This window comes from Bombus terrestris, chromosome 6, assembly GCF_910591885.1.
Source record: "Bombus terrestris chromosome 6, iyBomTerr1.2, whole genome shotgun sequence".
NCBI classification, from domain to species: domain Eukaryota; kingdom Metazoa; phylum Arthropoda; class Insecta; order Hymenoptera; family Apidae; genus Bombus; species Bombus terrestris.
The window spans coordinates 3462247-3478441 of NC_063274.1; the positions used below are offsets into that span (position 1 = coordinate 3462247).

General features: G+C 35.2%; 2 protein-coding genes and 1 long non-coding RNA gene across 7 annotated transcripts; 2 read left to right on the forward strand and 1 right to left on the reverse strand.

Annotated features, from left to right (window-relative positions):
* Window positions 1–73: 73 nt before the first annotated feature.
* LOC100647846 lies at window positions 74–3651 on the forward strand. The gene is made up of 5 exons (XM_012309293.3): window positions 74–614; window positions 674–794; window positions 1274–1422; window positions 1490–1636; window positions 1719–3651. Exons 1-5 carry the CDS (start codon window positions 525–527, stop codon window positions 3024–3026), a joined length of 1815 nt encoding a protein of 604 aa, XP_012164683.2. The 5' UTR covers window positions 74–524; the 3' UTR covers window positions 3027–3651.
* Window positions 3445–15845, reverse strand: LOC100644327 (uncharacterized protein KIAA0513). 5 transcript variants are annotated; one of them, XM_012309290.3, is made up of 10 exons: window positions 15673–15845; window positions 10724–10995; window positions 9597–9880; window positions 9253–9294; window positions 7689–7793; window positions 7168–7328; window positions 6875–7061; window positions 5746–5968; window positions 5581–5675; window positions 3445–5177 (listed from the first exon to the last, which is right to left on the reverse strand). In XM_012309290.3, the coding sequence occupies exons 2-10, from the start codon at window positions 10993–10995 to the stop codon at window positions 5113–5115; spliced, it is 1434 nt and encodes a 477-aa protein (XP_012164680.2). In that variant the 5' UTR covers window positions 15673–15845; the 3' UTR covers window positions 3445–5112. The 5 variants fall into 5 exon arrangements, with proteins under 5 accessions (XP_012164680.2, XP_012164678.2, XP_012164677.2 ...); XM_012309288.3 differs by having other exon boundaries at window positions 10724–10998; XM_012309287.3 differs by having other exon boundaries at window positions 15430–15845.
* Window positions 12868–15009, forward strand: LOC110119329. Its single transcript, XR_002307738.2, has 2 exons — window positions 12868–13816; window positions 14534–15009. It is a non-coding gene; the product is annotated as an uncharacterized LOC110119329 (long non-coding RNA).
* Window positions 15846–16195: the final 350 nt, after the last annotated feature.

Below are 16195 nucleotides of genomic sequence, written 5' to 3' on the forward strand. Positions count from 1 at the left end.
AACGTAGGCCGAGTTTCTGCCTGAACGAAATGTAGCCTATAACCTCATAATCGATATGACGTTAATTGATCGATTTAAAGAGAAAAAGAAATTACAAAAGGGGAACAACAAGATTTCTGGAAATAATCCTCGCGTGAATACATTTGATGGGATATCACTGATCGATAATTTTCGAAAATAATAAAATATGAGAAACGAAAAATCTTTGCTTTCCTCACGAAATATTATTTACAGAAATTACAAGAATTGAAGGAGACGAGATAAGATGAAACAAAGTAAATAAATTACTTGAATATTTCCAACGAAAAGTTCCTGTTTGCTTATCACCTCGTCAAACAAATCTTTTAAAAATATCGTCAGAAAGATATATCTTTTCTTCGGGTAGAAACACGAAGGAAAGAACTGGTTTTGGTTAATTTCATTTTATTGTCATTTCTGGCTGCAACTTTACTCGTGACAAAGTGTCAATTACGAAGCAGCTTCAGGGCGAACGCGGTGGCTTTTCGGATTCGGACACGTCGAGTATGAGCGGTAAGCTCGAATACCTGGAAAAGTATTCGGTAGCGCCTTCACCAAGCAGAGATTACTACGGGTTGAGAGTGTTGGACGACCAGGTGCTGACGAATAAATCGCGTTCTCGCGATTCTGCCTCGTAACTTCGCTCCTTTTGCAGGTGACGCTCTATCTTTGGCGAATCTCGCACGGTCCTCACAAAACACCCATCGTACGAACCTCCGGTTTTGTTGATTTCAAGCAGGACCACCGATTGCAGGACGAAATTCGACGTATTTTTGGTACACAGTCGAGGAATCATTATTGAGTAACTTTTTGCGGAAAATTTGTCATTTAACGTTTAATGTTTATCCGATACGTTCAGTAGCTCTTGAAAGAACGATTCAATCAAAAATCTTTTATTCTCTGCAAATACTCTGTTAGTTTTTTAATTTTTTTTACGCCTTTGAACGTTTGACGTTTGATATTTGTACACGTTGAATATATTTATTGGGTTAGGAGCGTGAAATTTTTCATTGAATTGTTCGCGAAGATGTTACTTAAGTTTAAGTTGATATTATTTGATCGCTTGACTATTTGAACGTTTGAAAAGCGGCGAATTAAGGAAGTAAAATGCTTCTTGTCTCGGGCTTTTTTTACAATTTTTACGAAATATTAGTTTCACTATGGAAATGCCACGCTATAGTTTTATCGTAGAATTCTGATTAATTTTCCGTGTTGATCCAATTCTATATATTACCATTTATATACGATATTTTAGGCGAATATTTGCTAAAGCACGTAAGCAACATCACTTCCGGGAGAAATACGTTATTGACATTGCCAAGGTGTCTGATTAATAAATTAATCAAATATCTTTCGGTACAAGACATCATCAAATTAACATCCCTGTCGCGTGTCTCTAAAGAGGTAACAGAAATCAAAGAAATTAATATTCAGCCTTACCCTTCCTGCTTCTTCCTTCCCAAATATTTAGATTTTCGATGACAATTGCGTGTGGGAAACACTGTATAAAAAATACAGACCACTGACAAGGAATAGATACGACAGATTTAATACCACGTATAACTGGAAACAATTGTTCCAATTGGCTCAAGCGCAAGAATCAACCAACGATCAAAAAGTAATCTTGTCATTGTTATCGATTTTGAAGCGCGCGATATTCATCTTTGATTCATCATCGATGCAACGATCGGTTGTTCCAGATGCTGCGAAATCGCGCAAACGCAAAGCAGAGACCGGCAAACCCAAAAATAGAAAATTTACCGAAAGTGAATGCGAGATCGGAGAATTCACCGAAAGCGTATCAAAAAATCGAAAATCCCATGAAAATCTCTGGTTCGAGTACTAAACTAACGTCGAAGATCTTTGCGCCAGAAAATCAGACGAAGAAAACGGCTGAAGTATCTCGTAAAAAGAACGCGCAGAGCTCCGTTTCGAGAAAATTGTCCGACAATCGTCTTAACGAAATTACAATCGATAAAGAAAAAGTAATCTCAGAGAGGAAAACTTCTGCCATTAAATCGCTGCAAGTAACCGGACAGAAGAATATAAAGGCGCTGAAAGATTACTCGGTCGCTACTAAGGTCAACGCCAAAGTGGACAGCAAAGATTTGATGGGTAACAAGGTTGCCGAAACGAAGTCGAGCAAAGTTCAGAATAAAATGGCTAGGAAGATCGACACGAAGACTAGTAGCATAAGTCTGAAAACGCTGGAGGAGAAATTAAATAACGTTAAATCGAAAAGTTCAACAACACCGAAGGTTAATACAACTAAGAAACCAGCTCCGCGTCCGATCCAGGAGGTCCAAGTTAAACCAAAATCCAGGGGGAAAAGGAAGAAAATCGGTCATAGCAAGTCTACGATCCTGAGTACGAGCGCTGATCTTTTGAACGATCATTCTCCTATTAAGGATGACAGTTTCGATCTGGTAGATCTGATCCAGGCTAGCTTGAAAAACATTCGCAGTCCAAGAAGTATATTCGATTATAGCTTCAGTTGTATCGAAAAGACGAAGTCCTGCGGCGGTGACACGACCACGCAGGACATTAGTCGCAAGATGACAGACCATCCGAGAGCCTTGAAGAGTGGTCACATTAAAGCGGCTCTTGATCGATTATCAGAGAAATCCGAGCCCGTCACCGCGAAATCGATAGATTCTGCCAACAAAGGCGAACTATCGTATGGATCCGTCACGCCCAACAATGCTCTAATGTCGTTGAATTCAGAATTGAAAAAATGGACAGAGTTAAATAAGAATCGTAACGTTATCGTGCCAGAGGAGAAGGCAGAACATTTTGAAAGATATGGAATTTATAACAAATATCCAACGCCAAGGCTACCGGATAAAGAACACAAGAAGTCACCTCCTGCGAAGGAAATGGATAAGACGAGCATTCTACGTTCGCTGGGAATGAGAAGTTTTCGTGGTAAAAACGTGAGCTCTAACTCAACGGCTGAGGTAAATCGATACGAATCGAGGAAAATGATCGATAACGTTTATAAGTACTGATGTGTGTTCACTGTCGTTGTGCTACTCCGGAGAATATTTTTTAAATTGTAACAAATGTACGTGTATATGTTTGGTAAAATAAATATTAGCGAAAGCTAAAACGCATGTCTCTAATCTGTTACACGGCAAATAATATGATTTCGAGACGAAGGAATTATCATACGAATGAATTTTTATAAGCGTGTCACGATAGAATAGGAAGAAATTATGATTTCTTATTTATAATGCATTTAACTTAAAAAATATTACTATATTCGAAGCAATTAACATCGAATCTCACTAATTATCTAAATTGCTAAATTACACGTATTTGCCTCTATGAGATTTTAGGACCAGCGTCGTGAGTCAATTTAGTTTTATTATAGTATCGAACTTTAATGTTTTTGGTAAAAGTAGACGGTTTTCATAAGAAATCATCTCAATGTTGAAGAAATTTATTAGTTATTTATCTTTCCTCATTAACAATTTCACTGGAAATGCGGACAGATATACAAAATAATTATCGAGCGATGCTTGTATTTAATGATATGTCTTTTTAAATACAAACACATTTACATGAGACATCATCGAACGAAATTTTAGCAGCTTGTTCTACGCATAAAGATCTATAAAAGAAATTATACAAGATAACGCGTGTAAAGTAGTCTCAACGTATGATTAATTTTAAAGCGAGAAGTATCTTCACATTTTAACACGTTTCATCGTCAGTTGCGACATTATTACTCTAGAATAGAATTAGCGAGCTTTAACTGAGAAATCTGCTAACATTTTTCACCAAACGTTCTACGAGCGTCGCCTATGGACACTGTGCTAACTATAATATGATCCGAGCTTTCTTGCACAATTTAGCTATGTTACATCAGTGAATTCACAAGTGATAGGTAGTAAATTATAAACTTCTGTACCGATATAGGTTTTACAGTTTTTCATCGAAAAGGACAATCGGATGACTCGTAACTTGTAATATTAGTTCAAGTATAACAATATTGTCAACTAATACAATTATTTATCAACTAATAGGTAATATTAGTAAATTGATAGATTGCAAGTTCTAGATCATAAATATCTCTTTTTACGACCCTATCATTTTTCATATAGTAGAACAATCTAACGGTATTACGATCTAATAATATTAGTTCAGTTGTGCGCGTGCAAGGAAGCTCCGATATTTTGTAACATATAGAAATGCTATTTGAATTTATAAAACAAGCGATATATCCATATTAAAAGTGTCTTGCTTTCAATAGACTTTTATGGCTAACTTGTGTGTTACTTGAAAAAATTCGCTTCGCAAATGCCGCGCTCTTGGCAATCCCCTTTAAAGATCACGAAATTTACCCTTTGCCCGTACAGAAATAACGTTCACGTCGATCATCGCTACAAAACCGATTATCAATATCACACGAATTCGTCCACGTAATTTATTGTCCGTTTACGCTTATGACTTAAGTTCGATTTGGACATAGAAGCCTGACAAATAAATTAAGCAAATTCAACAATTTCGTTTCAACTTTCACGGAGAAATCGAGAATACGTTCTTTATAATTTGTATATTTACAGAGATTTAACCTACCGGAACCAGAAGAAAAAATTTGAAATTTTCGGAGACTACTCAGAAACAAAATCGCAAATATGATTCCGTAATAATAACAATGATACTAACATAATAATAATAATAATAATAATAATAATAGAATTATTTTGATATTTAAATATAGCAAATCATTTTTAATTGCAGCGGTTTCATTACAATCGCGGAATCCTTCTCACAGTTTCACGGAGATTCTCGTCTTCGTAGAATTCGATTTACAAGTTCTGTTTAGTTAATGGTAGGAACAGTATACAGCTTAAATTCATTAATTTACATATATCGTTTAGTTTAGCTGCGTCAGATGGTATCACAACCGCATTTGTTTTGGTGTTTGTTGTATGATAAAATTGACATCTTTGTTCATTTATACTCCACTGAATTCGGTATTTTAATTGACAATTTTGCAACGATTTTCTCTTGCGAATCGCAGTTCGATAAGTAGATACCTTTTCAACAAAATGTTTCCATTCATCCTCAGATTCATGTTCAGCAAAACTACCGCCAGGGCTCGGTCTCGTCGAACATTCTCTCTATGTTGTCACGAAGCATCTTTTCTTGCTCTGTAAATATGTACATTCTGTTTAACGAAAACAAAAAAAAAGATTCTATTTTTACGAAGAACAGAAAGAAAGAAGTAATTTTTTATTTTATTTATCATAAAGCAGCACGCATATATAGTAATACGTACTACTACATCGTCGTATAGCTTTGGCGTCTAATATCGTGGCTATTAAATACTCGTGTACATACAGCAATATACTATAGTAATAATAGGTACTACACACATACATACATACATCGGTATTTAGTACTATTAATAGTAATACTTCAAAGCGTAATAATGTCAAAGCGATAATTGCACGAAGTATACATCTCAGGTATTTGTAAAGTTAAAATTCAGATAAAGTACTCATAATGAGCGTCCTTTGATTCCACGTTGTTGTTATTAATTGATGAACTTACCTTTCGTTAGATTAGCAATTACACATTGCTTCCTAAGAAATTCTAGACACAGAGTACGTGACAGGCCAAAGGCGTGCATGTTACACGTGAACGTCCTGAAAAACGAAATTGTTTAAAGATAACATAAGACACAAGTTCATCGAACATTCTGTCGAATCTGTTTACCCTAATTGTCCAAACACGATATTAGCCTGAAACTTTCGATCCTCGATAGCGATGGCCTCCTGATCTAGAGACTTAGGCCTCGGAGGAACTGGCCTCGAAGCTCTTTCACATTGAACCGCGTCGAAGAAAGCCGCCGTCCAGAATCTCATTGACGTCCATATGGGTTGTACTCGCAAATGTGTGTACAAGTATTCGCGATATGGCTCCAATCCTGGCACTTCGACTAATTAAATCCGATTAAATTAATCGTAACGTGCATTTTGATATATATGAAATGTATAATTGCGACGTTCATTATTTGTAATCTACGCTGTCTGCAGTATAGAAAATTCAACAAGTACAAGTATTCGCGATATGACTGCAATCCTGACTCTTTGACTAATTAAATCCGATTAAATTAATCGTAACGTACATTTTGATATATATGAAATGTATAATTGCGACGTTTCTTATTTGTAATCTACGCTGTCTACAGTATAGAAAATTCAACAAGTACAAGTATTCGCGATATGACTGCAATCCTGACTCTTTGACTAATTAAATCCGATTAAATTAATCGTAACGTATATTTTGATATATATGAAATGTATAATTGCGACGTTCATTATTTGTAATCTACGCTGTCTGCAGTATAGAAAATTCAACAAGTACAAGTATTCGCGATATGACTGCAATCCTGACTCTTTGACTAATTAAATCCGATTAAATTAATCGTAACGTATATTTTGATATATATGAAATGTATAATTGCGACGTTCATTATTTGTAATCTACGCTGTCTGCAGTATAGAAAATTCAACAAGTACAAGTATTCGCGATATGACTGCAATCCTGACTCTTTGACTAATTAAATCCGATTAAATTAATCGTAACGTATATTTTGATATATATGAAATGTATAATTGCGACGTTCATTATTTGTAATCTACGCTGTCTGCAGTATAGAAAATTCAACAAGTACAAGTATTCGCGATATGACTGCAATCCTGACTCTTTGACTAATTAAATCCGATTAAATTAATCGTAACGTATATTTTGATATATATGAAATGTATAATTGCGACGTTCATTATTTGTAATCTACGCTGTCTGCGATATAGAAAATTACATAAAAGACAGATCTAGATACCTTCGTGGTAAAAAGTAAAGCACATGTTCATGAGACTTTTGGCAGGTGCGAAATCATCCGCCTCGTGGCATTCGAAAAGAGCCACCGCGAAGTGTTGAGCTAAAGAATAAAACGATGCTTCTGTTACGCAGGGGCGTGCTCTCCTCGCGTTCACCACTCTGGAGAACCATATCCTACCGGATTCTGTCTGTGTGAAATGAAATCGGCACGTTATTTCTCTTCTTTCACCACCATTGTATTTATACAAAATTTAACAGATAATATATATACACGTGATAGATTTGAACACGTACAAGAACCATTTGGCCGAAACTCGCTTTTTGCTCCTGATCGATACTATTCGGCGCATCGAATAAAAGAGGTACAAAAGCTTTCATAAAATCCGCCGCAGCTTCCTCAGATTGACTGTCGGCTGATAAACTAGAAGCCCAAGATTGCACAGATCCCGACGAACCTAAATTACAAGACCCAAAATTATTTCTTATTTAAATTTCAAATTATTCGGACAATTAACTCGTAAACCCTGATGACGAAAGTAATTTAACTCATCGCTCGAATTTTCAATTTCTTAGATATAATAATTTCCTTATTTATGACTCCTCTATATTTTAACTCGTCTACTGTATGTACATTATATTATAAATTATATTTATACTGAATTATAAATTGTAATTACATTTATGCTTGAAAGGATTATTAAAAACACCCTATTCGATGAATATCTGTCTTTGCTGATTTTTAGTTTTACATTGTTATAGAAATTTCTGGTTGACAGATGGCCAGATCAACAGGTTAGTATTGAAATAAATTTTACCTGATCTCTGCCATAATCTGCGGCCGTCCATGTTCGAGTCTAAACTCGTACTAGGTCCGTAACCATCCTGATCGCTCATCGAGTCGCTGCTACAAGGCGGCATATCTGAAATAATATTCTACAGGAAACAATCGCCTAATATGCTGGAAGCGTATCTACGGCTCCCCTAATTAATACTCGAGACTGGTGCGTGTGCCACGTTATTGTATTGCTTCAACACCTCTGAGAATATGTCTAATCTAATATTTGAGACAGGGAACACACAGGGATGATACAGTGATGCTATCGTACTATCAGAAATTGTAATCAGGTATACGTGTACTATAGGGATTGAACCTGATTCAACAAGCTAAATTTCTGGTTCTTAAGAGAGGTAAGTTATACAAAGGTACACGATAAAGAGGCAATTAAGTTTCAATTGGATTAGATGGTGTTTTAATTTAATACGTGTAAGTAACAGCATTGTAGACGCATTTTCACAATTAATTACGAACGAACGTCTCTTTGGTTTATTTCTCGAGATACTTTTATTAAATTTTCTATCAAAACTACATAGCAGATTTTTTCTTTTATTGTGGAGAATAAAATGTAAATTCTAGGCAAAGAAAATGTATTAATAGATAGGTTAAAAGGTTTCTAATAAACGATTTTTTAAAAGTAGAACACGTTAGAAAATATATTCTACGATTATTATGTATCTTAAGTAAAGCTTGAGTAATAAACAATGATTAATTATTAAATAATATATATTCGGTAACTAAATTTATAAAGGAAACCAGTATCTCCTATTTTCATTGGAATGTTAATATATTCAGAATTTATTAAAGTTGAAACTCAGTTTTATCTGGCAAACTAGAAAGCACGTACGAGGTTCTGTCTAAGTTTTTATATCACATGACACCAAATATTTACACACAGGGAGTTTCACGTGAAAGCGCACAACGATACGATTTTCCATCAAAAAACACAAAACTTTAGGAGCCAGGGATCTATTTGCACTGTTGCTTTTGTACCGACAGAAAAGTTACGATGTGTCAGTTATTAATTCGTGTTTCGTATATTTCTTATACATATTTTGTAAAACGAACCGTGGAACAGCGTAAAACAGTTTGAAGTACAGCGGAACCTGCGTTATCAGAACACCGATTAACGGGACGATCGATTATCGGAATATCGATTAATGGAAAATTTGAGAATAGTCTTGCGCAGCAAGGATTGGAAACAAAAGAGAAACCGAAAGATATTGTTATATTTTTATCCGAAAAATGTTCTGTTCGATCGAGATAAATAATTAAAATTAAGTAATCTCTTGAGAAAGAAATCAAATCGTAAAAAAAAGAAAAAATGATAATCGATCTGTTCTCGTACGAAGATAAAGCCATTCGATTATTCAAATAGCGTGTATTACTCTTAGTTTGAATAACCTAGGTTCGTTCTTGCTTTCAATGGCAACTTTACTGTCGATACGGTGAAAACACCGAAAGGAAACGAAGGGTTTGTGAGAAACGAACGAAACCTGTGACGGTTTACATACATATTTACATACAAATCAACGTTCATTTACCTAAACGAAAAACGACCGTCTGATAGCGGGTCGGGGCCCTTGCTTCATGACAAAGAGAAACAAAAATATATTATATAAAAACGTTCTTTCTAAAAATAAACTTACTGTACATATATTTTCATGCGAGAAATAAACGTTTCGGAAATAACGAAATTTAGAGAAACAGACACCTATATTACTTTAAGGATTAAAAAAATACAAAAAATGCATTCTCTTCGAAAGAAGGGAATTTCAATGTTACACCGAATTCATAAATATATAAGTATACGTAATTAATGAACATTCGTGTATACAATCTTTTTTTATAATATTTAACGAAGTAGGATATTTTTGTAGCTGCTCACCTCCCCTGTAGTTCAATTTATCGAAAGGATCAGGCCCTGTGGCCTTGATATCCCTTTCTTCAAGAGGTTCTATGCTTTCTTCGCTGTCCCTATCGGGGCTGTTATCTTCCTCCACTTTATGCTCTTGTCTTTTGGTTCCGGCTGATCTCGACGAGGCTATTTCCTCGTAGGTCATACCCGGAGGATATTTTCTCATACACCTCGACATATTGGCGCTACCCTGACGCTCCAGTTTATGCCTCGCGATTGCTTCGTAGTCTTCGTACGATAATCCTGTACCAAACCTACGTATGAAACAAGAAATTGTCAGATTTCAAGGAATATTTTACGTTTAAAAGATATCAAGAATATTTATCGGGAATATGAACGGAAGTTTCGAAAATATCGATATCCGTATGACCTCGATATACAATATACAAAATGCAAACGCAAATACGTGAGAATTTTATTTGAAATTTATTAAAAAATGTCTCTCTGGTACAAGACAATTTTTTCAGAAGATTAAAAGTAAAGATACTGTTTGAAATGCATGAAACATTAAATTCGCAATACTTATCTAGCTGTCACTTGTTACTGTCACGTAAAGAACAAACGATAAACATAACCAGGCGTATTTTCTTCTATATGAAACTAGTGCACCTTATCGATCATCTATCATGTATCGTAAATTGCATTTCAGTTAATGCGCAAACCACTTAAAGAAAAAATAGGACAGATAAAAGAGTGACCTTTTATTCCAATAGTAAAATACCTTTATATCATTTCATTTATTCTGAACGTTTCTTAAAATTATTATTTATATCTGTCTCTGAAGATTTTACGAGCAATATATTCCCAAAGCGGTCGATTATTATGGCATTGAGGAGAATATTGCACAGATTTGATTGACGCTCGTAATTACTTTTCAATAGTAAGCGATACGCGTGAACAATATTTTATCAAACTCATAACTTAAAGGATATTAATTAAATCGTAAAAGAAAATATATTCTCATTTCTCACGTATAATGAGATTAATAAAATCAAAGTAAGCTCAGAGGATGCCCAATTGCTCTTCACACCTCTAATGCACCTTATTCGTGCTGCTGAATAACTGTTTAGCGGTAGATTCACGAGACAGAAGCTTACCTTGGGAGCCTTAATTTTCTTCTAGCCAACTGTTCCTCCGGATTGGAAGTCTGAGGTGGTGCTTGTGGCGAAGATGGCGACGTCGACGGCGTCGTGGTCAATTCACTTTCTTCTAAACTGCTACTTAGAACGGATCCTATTCGGCTACCCAAACCCTGAAGATACTCTCCGCTGCCTCCTAACGCAGACTTGACGGATCTGAGTGCACCTCTGGTGCGTCCAATTAGGGACGCTCCACCGGTGGATGGCAGAGCCGTAGTTACATCCACCATCTTCTGTAACAGACGAGTACAACAATCTCCTAAGTATTTAAATTAGACTTCATGCAAATTGCAGTTCTTCAGCATCTACCAACGAGTATAACGATGGAGGCTTGTACTTTCGACTTTCACTATCCTTTGTTCTGTTTTTTAAATCAGCTTCTATATTCGTAAAGTTATGAAAATTTTCTTTTCTTCAAGTTTGCAGAAGTTTAATTTCGCAGGCTGCAAACTGCAAATTAGAATGAACGAACGGTAGTAGAAGAAAAATTTATCCGGAAGAATTTGAAGCGAAACATAGCACCTATTAGGATTTACGAAATTAAGTACATACAAATGGAATTATAAATGACTTTGATAGTATTCCAATGTTTATTTCCAATAAATAAATTACAGATTTTCATTTAGACGCTTTTCAATAATTATTGAAATTTCAAAGTAAAAAGATTTCTTTGCAGCGAACACTCTATGTATTTAATATCAGATTTCATGAAAATTACAGTTCTTCAATTTTATCCATAAGTTTAACGACACGTACTTCCGATGTCTGGTATAATGCGATGTTTTATAAAAATATTTTGCAATAATATTAGCTTGTCCGAAAAGTGTCTTTCTTTCGGAAACGTATTCTTTACAACAGTGCACATTCACACAAACGTGAAACCAAGTCTGTGAAATGTCACGGTGTTTATCTCAACATAACAAAATGGGTCGTACGTAATTCGACAAAATAATATAAAACAAAAAACGTTGCGCGTCTATTAATTCCTCATAAAAGGAAAGAAACTTTTCGGACAATCTAATACATAGCATCAAGAACATAAAGTTGAAATTAAAAACGCCATTTACATTATTAATCTACATCCATTAGGTGTCATTAACCACGCGAATACATTCTCTATATTCGATATGGTAAACGACTGTAACGACTCGAAAAACCCTTCGTCTAAATTTGAACATTATAACAAACTTTAATCAATACCAGTTTTCCAGATGGTTGGTCGCTAATCATCAAAAGAATCCATTGCCTTTATCGAGCCGTATTGCAGTCAATTTGGCGTAATATCATTGAAAAGCATCTTCGTTCGTAATGAGCAATGAAGTTGGCGACTCAAATCATGAATATGTTAACTGCAATTTCGTGCGAGCGTATTATCTTCCGTTGGACAAAAATTCTGTCACCTAATGGGCATTGTTTGAATTTTGACAAGCAGTGAAAAGCTCATTGAAAATGTATGTAGGTCAACGAGGTACGTACGGAGCATCGTACGCAAACCGATAAACGTCGACAGGGAAACATTTGCTGAACTTTTCGTACGAAAAAATGTAAGATCAGCTCCTAATGAATAAAATACGTACTTTTCGGATTAATGAAATTATTCTTAAACGGACGTTGTTTTTATAAAAACAATTATATCAGAATTTAGAAAATCAACGCAATAAGAGATATCTTACGTAATTTATAAAGAATGGAACGCGGAAGAAGAATGATTAAAAACATAAAATATTTATCTATTGCTAAGAAGGAAAAAAAGAAAATAATTTGAGAATTATTAATGGTTGTCAGAATTTCTCTCACATTTTATGTCAAGGTTCTACGTAATACTGTTTGTGATTATGTTAAACATGCAACCGTGTTTTTTTAGTATAGTTACGTAATAACAAGTTTTTGGTTGCAACACTTTGTCTTATGGTGTCCATATTAATGACTGAAAATCACGTAACACTTCGAATATGATTATTCAACACGTATTGAAAATAAACTGCAAAATCCATCGTTATTCGTGTTTAATATATCTTTTTTATTATTCGATCTTTATCGAAATTCCGTGTCCCGTAAAAAATTCACTCGGAATCAATCATTGAAGGAAAATTATGCTCCGATATGTATATAGATATCAATAATTTGCGTTATTGATTTTCCTATTTGGAATAGCACCTGGTAGTACTATATGAATTCACACAAGTGACAGTGAAAAAATATTATTATGTTGAATATTGACAAGCATCGTTTTATCAATCGTATCGGCGCAAAGGTGATAAACGTATTTATCATTTCTGCGAGAAGGAAAGGTCTTTGAATAGGAATTTACGTCAAGCAAACTAAATGCACGTGGACAAATATAAATGTGTTTGAAATTCATGATAGATTACCTTCAAACGTGAAGCGAGCAAACATAAATAAAGTGAGTGTACCGCTTGATAAACGGAGAAAAAAGTAAAATATAAGCAAACGTCGTATTATCAACTACTTATATTTTTATCATAAATTATTTTATTATTATTATTCGTACCATGTATTTCGCTGATATACGAAACGTATATGTAATAATTCATGCAGTTTATTTTGCGGTAATCAATACGTAAATATATTCTCAAAATGATTGATGACGTACGAGAGTTTGTGGAAAGATTCAAATGTTTGATAGAAGCCTGTGAAACCAGATTTTCCACAAAGAGAACTTTTATACCAATCGAAGTATACAATACAAAATTATTTCGTATCACGTACTATAGAAATTATTTCATTAATTTTTGATACTTATATCACACACCCGATTTTACACGTTTGATTCCAAATACAATTTAATTAGCGAAATGTTGTGAAACGATTTAATTAATACGCTTGTTCATCGTGAAAACGGTAGGAAACTATATCTGTATATAGTAAAAGAAAAGAACATTACGTATTTATTATCCGCACAAACAGTTCTTATCGTTAGTATTTCTCTTACCTCTGGTTATTAAATACTCGTATTTCTGCTTCTACGAATGGAAGTAAGATTTCATTCTAAATAGAAACCGTATAATGAGGGAAAATACGAATGAACAGGTGAGACGATAAAAGTTACGTAAAACTTCATACAGTTTTAAAGTTTCGAAGGAAACTTTTTTTTTTCTCATCCTTAACGTTTCACACGTGGCATGATCTAACCTTTAATATTTATGGTGTTGCGCTTGCAAGATTCGCAACCGTCTGTTACTCCGGTCTCCTTATCACGCTCTCATTAAGTTTATATATGCATACACAGATGTTACACAATGAACGAGACGTTTTACCGTTACCGGTCGTGATACGAAACAATAGCGAATGTCCTTGTTGATAGCTCATTCTGACCGAAACCGCATCTGCAAACTGATTAACTATCGCTTGCGTAATATCTTTCACATGTTTAATGATTTCCACTTATTCAGAACATAATGATGCTAATAATGGTACACGTTACGAATCGGAAGGAGTTTATGATATAGAGAAAGAAAACACTAATTAAGAATGTCTATAGATATCTGTAGAAAATTTTGTTGCCTTAAACGTAGAGATATCTTATTGCAAAGATAAAAGATAATAAATTTTCTATTTTGCTGAGAAATCTGTTCCGTAAAGAAGGGGCTGTGTAACAGAATTTTGGAAATTGAAATTCCATACATCGGAGAAAATGATCTTTCTTTTAAATCTGTATCTATATGGAATAGTCTATAGAAAATAGAAATTCATAAACGCTGTCCTTTTTTTCTTTTCTTTATTATCGTCCTGTGTATCTTTCGATAGGCCAGTCGAGTGAAGTTTGTTTGAAAATCCTGATGCTACAAAGAAGATAGAGCACTTTCAGAATGCGAAAGTAGATCATCGATCGTGTCAACATCTCCATCGAAAGTTGGATGCCGCAAGAATTTGAAATTAAGCTGGCAGCAGGAATTGCGGGGGTGGAAACGGATGTAATATCGAGCAACAAGCACGCCAAGGTTCTCGGAGTATGAGCGTTGTAATTTGACCGATGCTTCGATCGACGCTTCCTTTGTCCGAGCATCTCGAAATTGTTCAACTATTACGATTATCAACTACCATATCACATGACAATAAAATAAAATTAATAGATAGAAGACGAAATAAACTGAACCATTTTCGTGTTGCTATAATAAAATATCGCCTTAATTTGACCAGTAAAATTAAATGAAATTTGTTCAAGCATAGCACAATGTAAATTAAAACGCATAAAACAATATTAAACGCTATTTTAAAACGTACTAACAATAAGTGTTTCATTTATAGAATATTCGTATAGATCAAGTGGTGCTATATGTCGTTGATCGATACGAATGAACGAAACGCTCGTCAATTCACCTTCAACGTTACGTCAAACGTATTTGTATCAGGGACAAACGATCGTAGGATTTCACGAACGCATGAAAGCACGTCGAGGAGTACGCTCCGGCGGGACATCGCCGCAATGCAGCTTTATCTATACCGGGCTGTTCCGCACCATACGGGCCATTGCTCGATTTACGAATCCAGAAAACATATGTTCGCAAAGCTCGATCTACTCATCGTGTACCATAATGCAGCTCTTTAACTACCACGATCTCATTTAAACAGCCAAATAACGAACATTGTAAGCGTTCTACCATCGATGATCGACTATTTGCAATCAAACAACAATTACTTACTGTTTCTCTAATTGCAGCGAAGTGTTATCCAAGCCATGAACAACGAGGATAAGAAGAATGTCTGATGCGCGAGATGAATGAAAATGTAAAAGGATAGGATTTCGAGAGCTTCACATTGATTTAAGGAGAGAAACAGTGGATTGTTCAAACCAGCCTAGTCGTTCACCCACATCAAAGATGTTTTCATCGCGTTAATGAAGTGCTCGACGAATATTTCAACGATTTAATAAATGAAGAATATACCGTGTGGTAAAACGAGCGATTAGGCCTGCTGATCGAACGCGGTTCCCCTCCGCGATCACTTTCAAACACGTGTCTGATCACGAACGGTTCTTTACGCCGTTACTACTTAAGCTTTCGGTCGTACACACCGAACGTAGCGCAGTTGCTTGCACTGGCTGGTCCGTTCGACTCGAGTTACTCTTCCAACATGTGATCCGATTAGCGCGTACGCATGCGTACCGCGCGATCAATACAGTTTTACTTACCTTTCTTACGTAGCTCGAAATGATCGGTATAACAGATGCGAAGCGCTTATACTGTTAGTAACGAATAGCAATGCACCGACTAATGGTACCGACTTTGAAAATAATATTTTACCGATTACCGGCGGTGGTAAATTATTACAAAGCGCGAAGACAGAGAGCTCTGCTCTTGTGGAAAAATTGATACATTTTCTTTCAAGCTACTTATCTTAAAGCGCAGGCCCGGTTACATTTTGACCGATTATTAATAGAATTGTAGTCATAGCGTTGAACAATTCGTT

Excerpts from the sequence above, each read along its gene's own strand:
- LOC100647846 (XM_012309293.3), top strand. The coding sequence starts at position 525 with ATGAGCGGTAAGCTCGAATACCTGGAAAAGTATTCGGTAGCGCCTTCA. Across the intron at positions 615-673 it reads TGAGAGTGTTGGACGACCAG|GTGACGCTCTATCTTTGGCG; the intron begins GTGCTGACGAAT and ends CTCCTTTTGCAG. Across the intron at positions 1,423-1,489 it reads TGTCGCGTGTCTCTAAAGAG|ATTTTCGATGACAATTGCGT; the intron begins GTAACAGAAATC and ends CCAAATATTTAG.
- LOC100644327 (XM_012309290.3), bottom strand. The coding sequence starts at position 10,995 with ATGGTGGATGTAACTACGGCTCTGCCATCCACCGGTGGAGCGTCCCTA. Across the intron at positions 7,062-7,167 it reads GTTTCGGCCAAATGGTTCTT|ACAGAATCCGGTAGGATATG; the intron begins GTACGTGTTCAA and ends CATTTCACACAG. Across the intron at positions 5,969-6,874 it reads CTTTACTTTTTACCACGAAG|TCGAAGTGCCAGGATTGGAG; the intron begins GTATCTAGATCT and ends GGATTTAATTAG.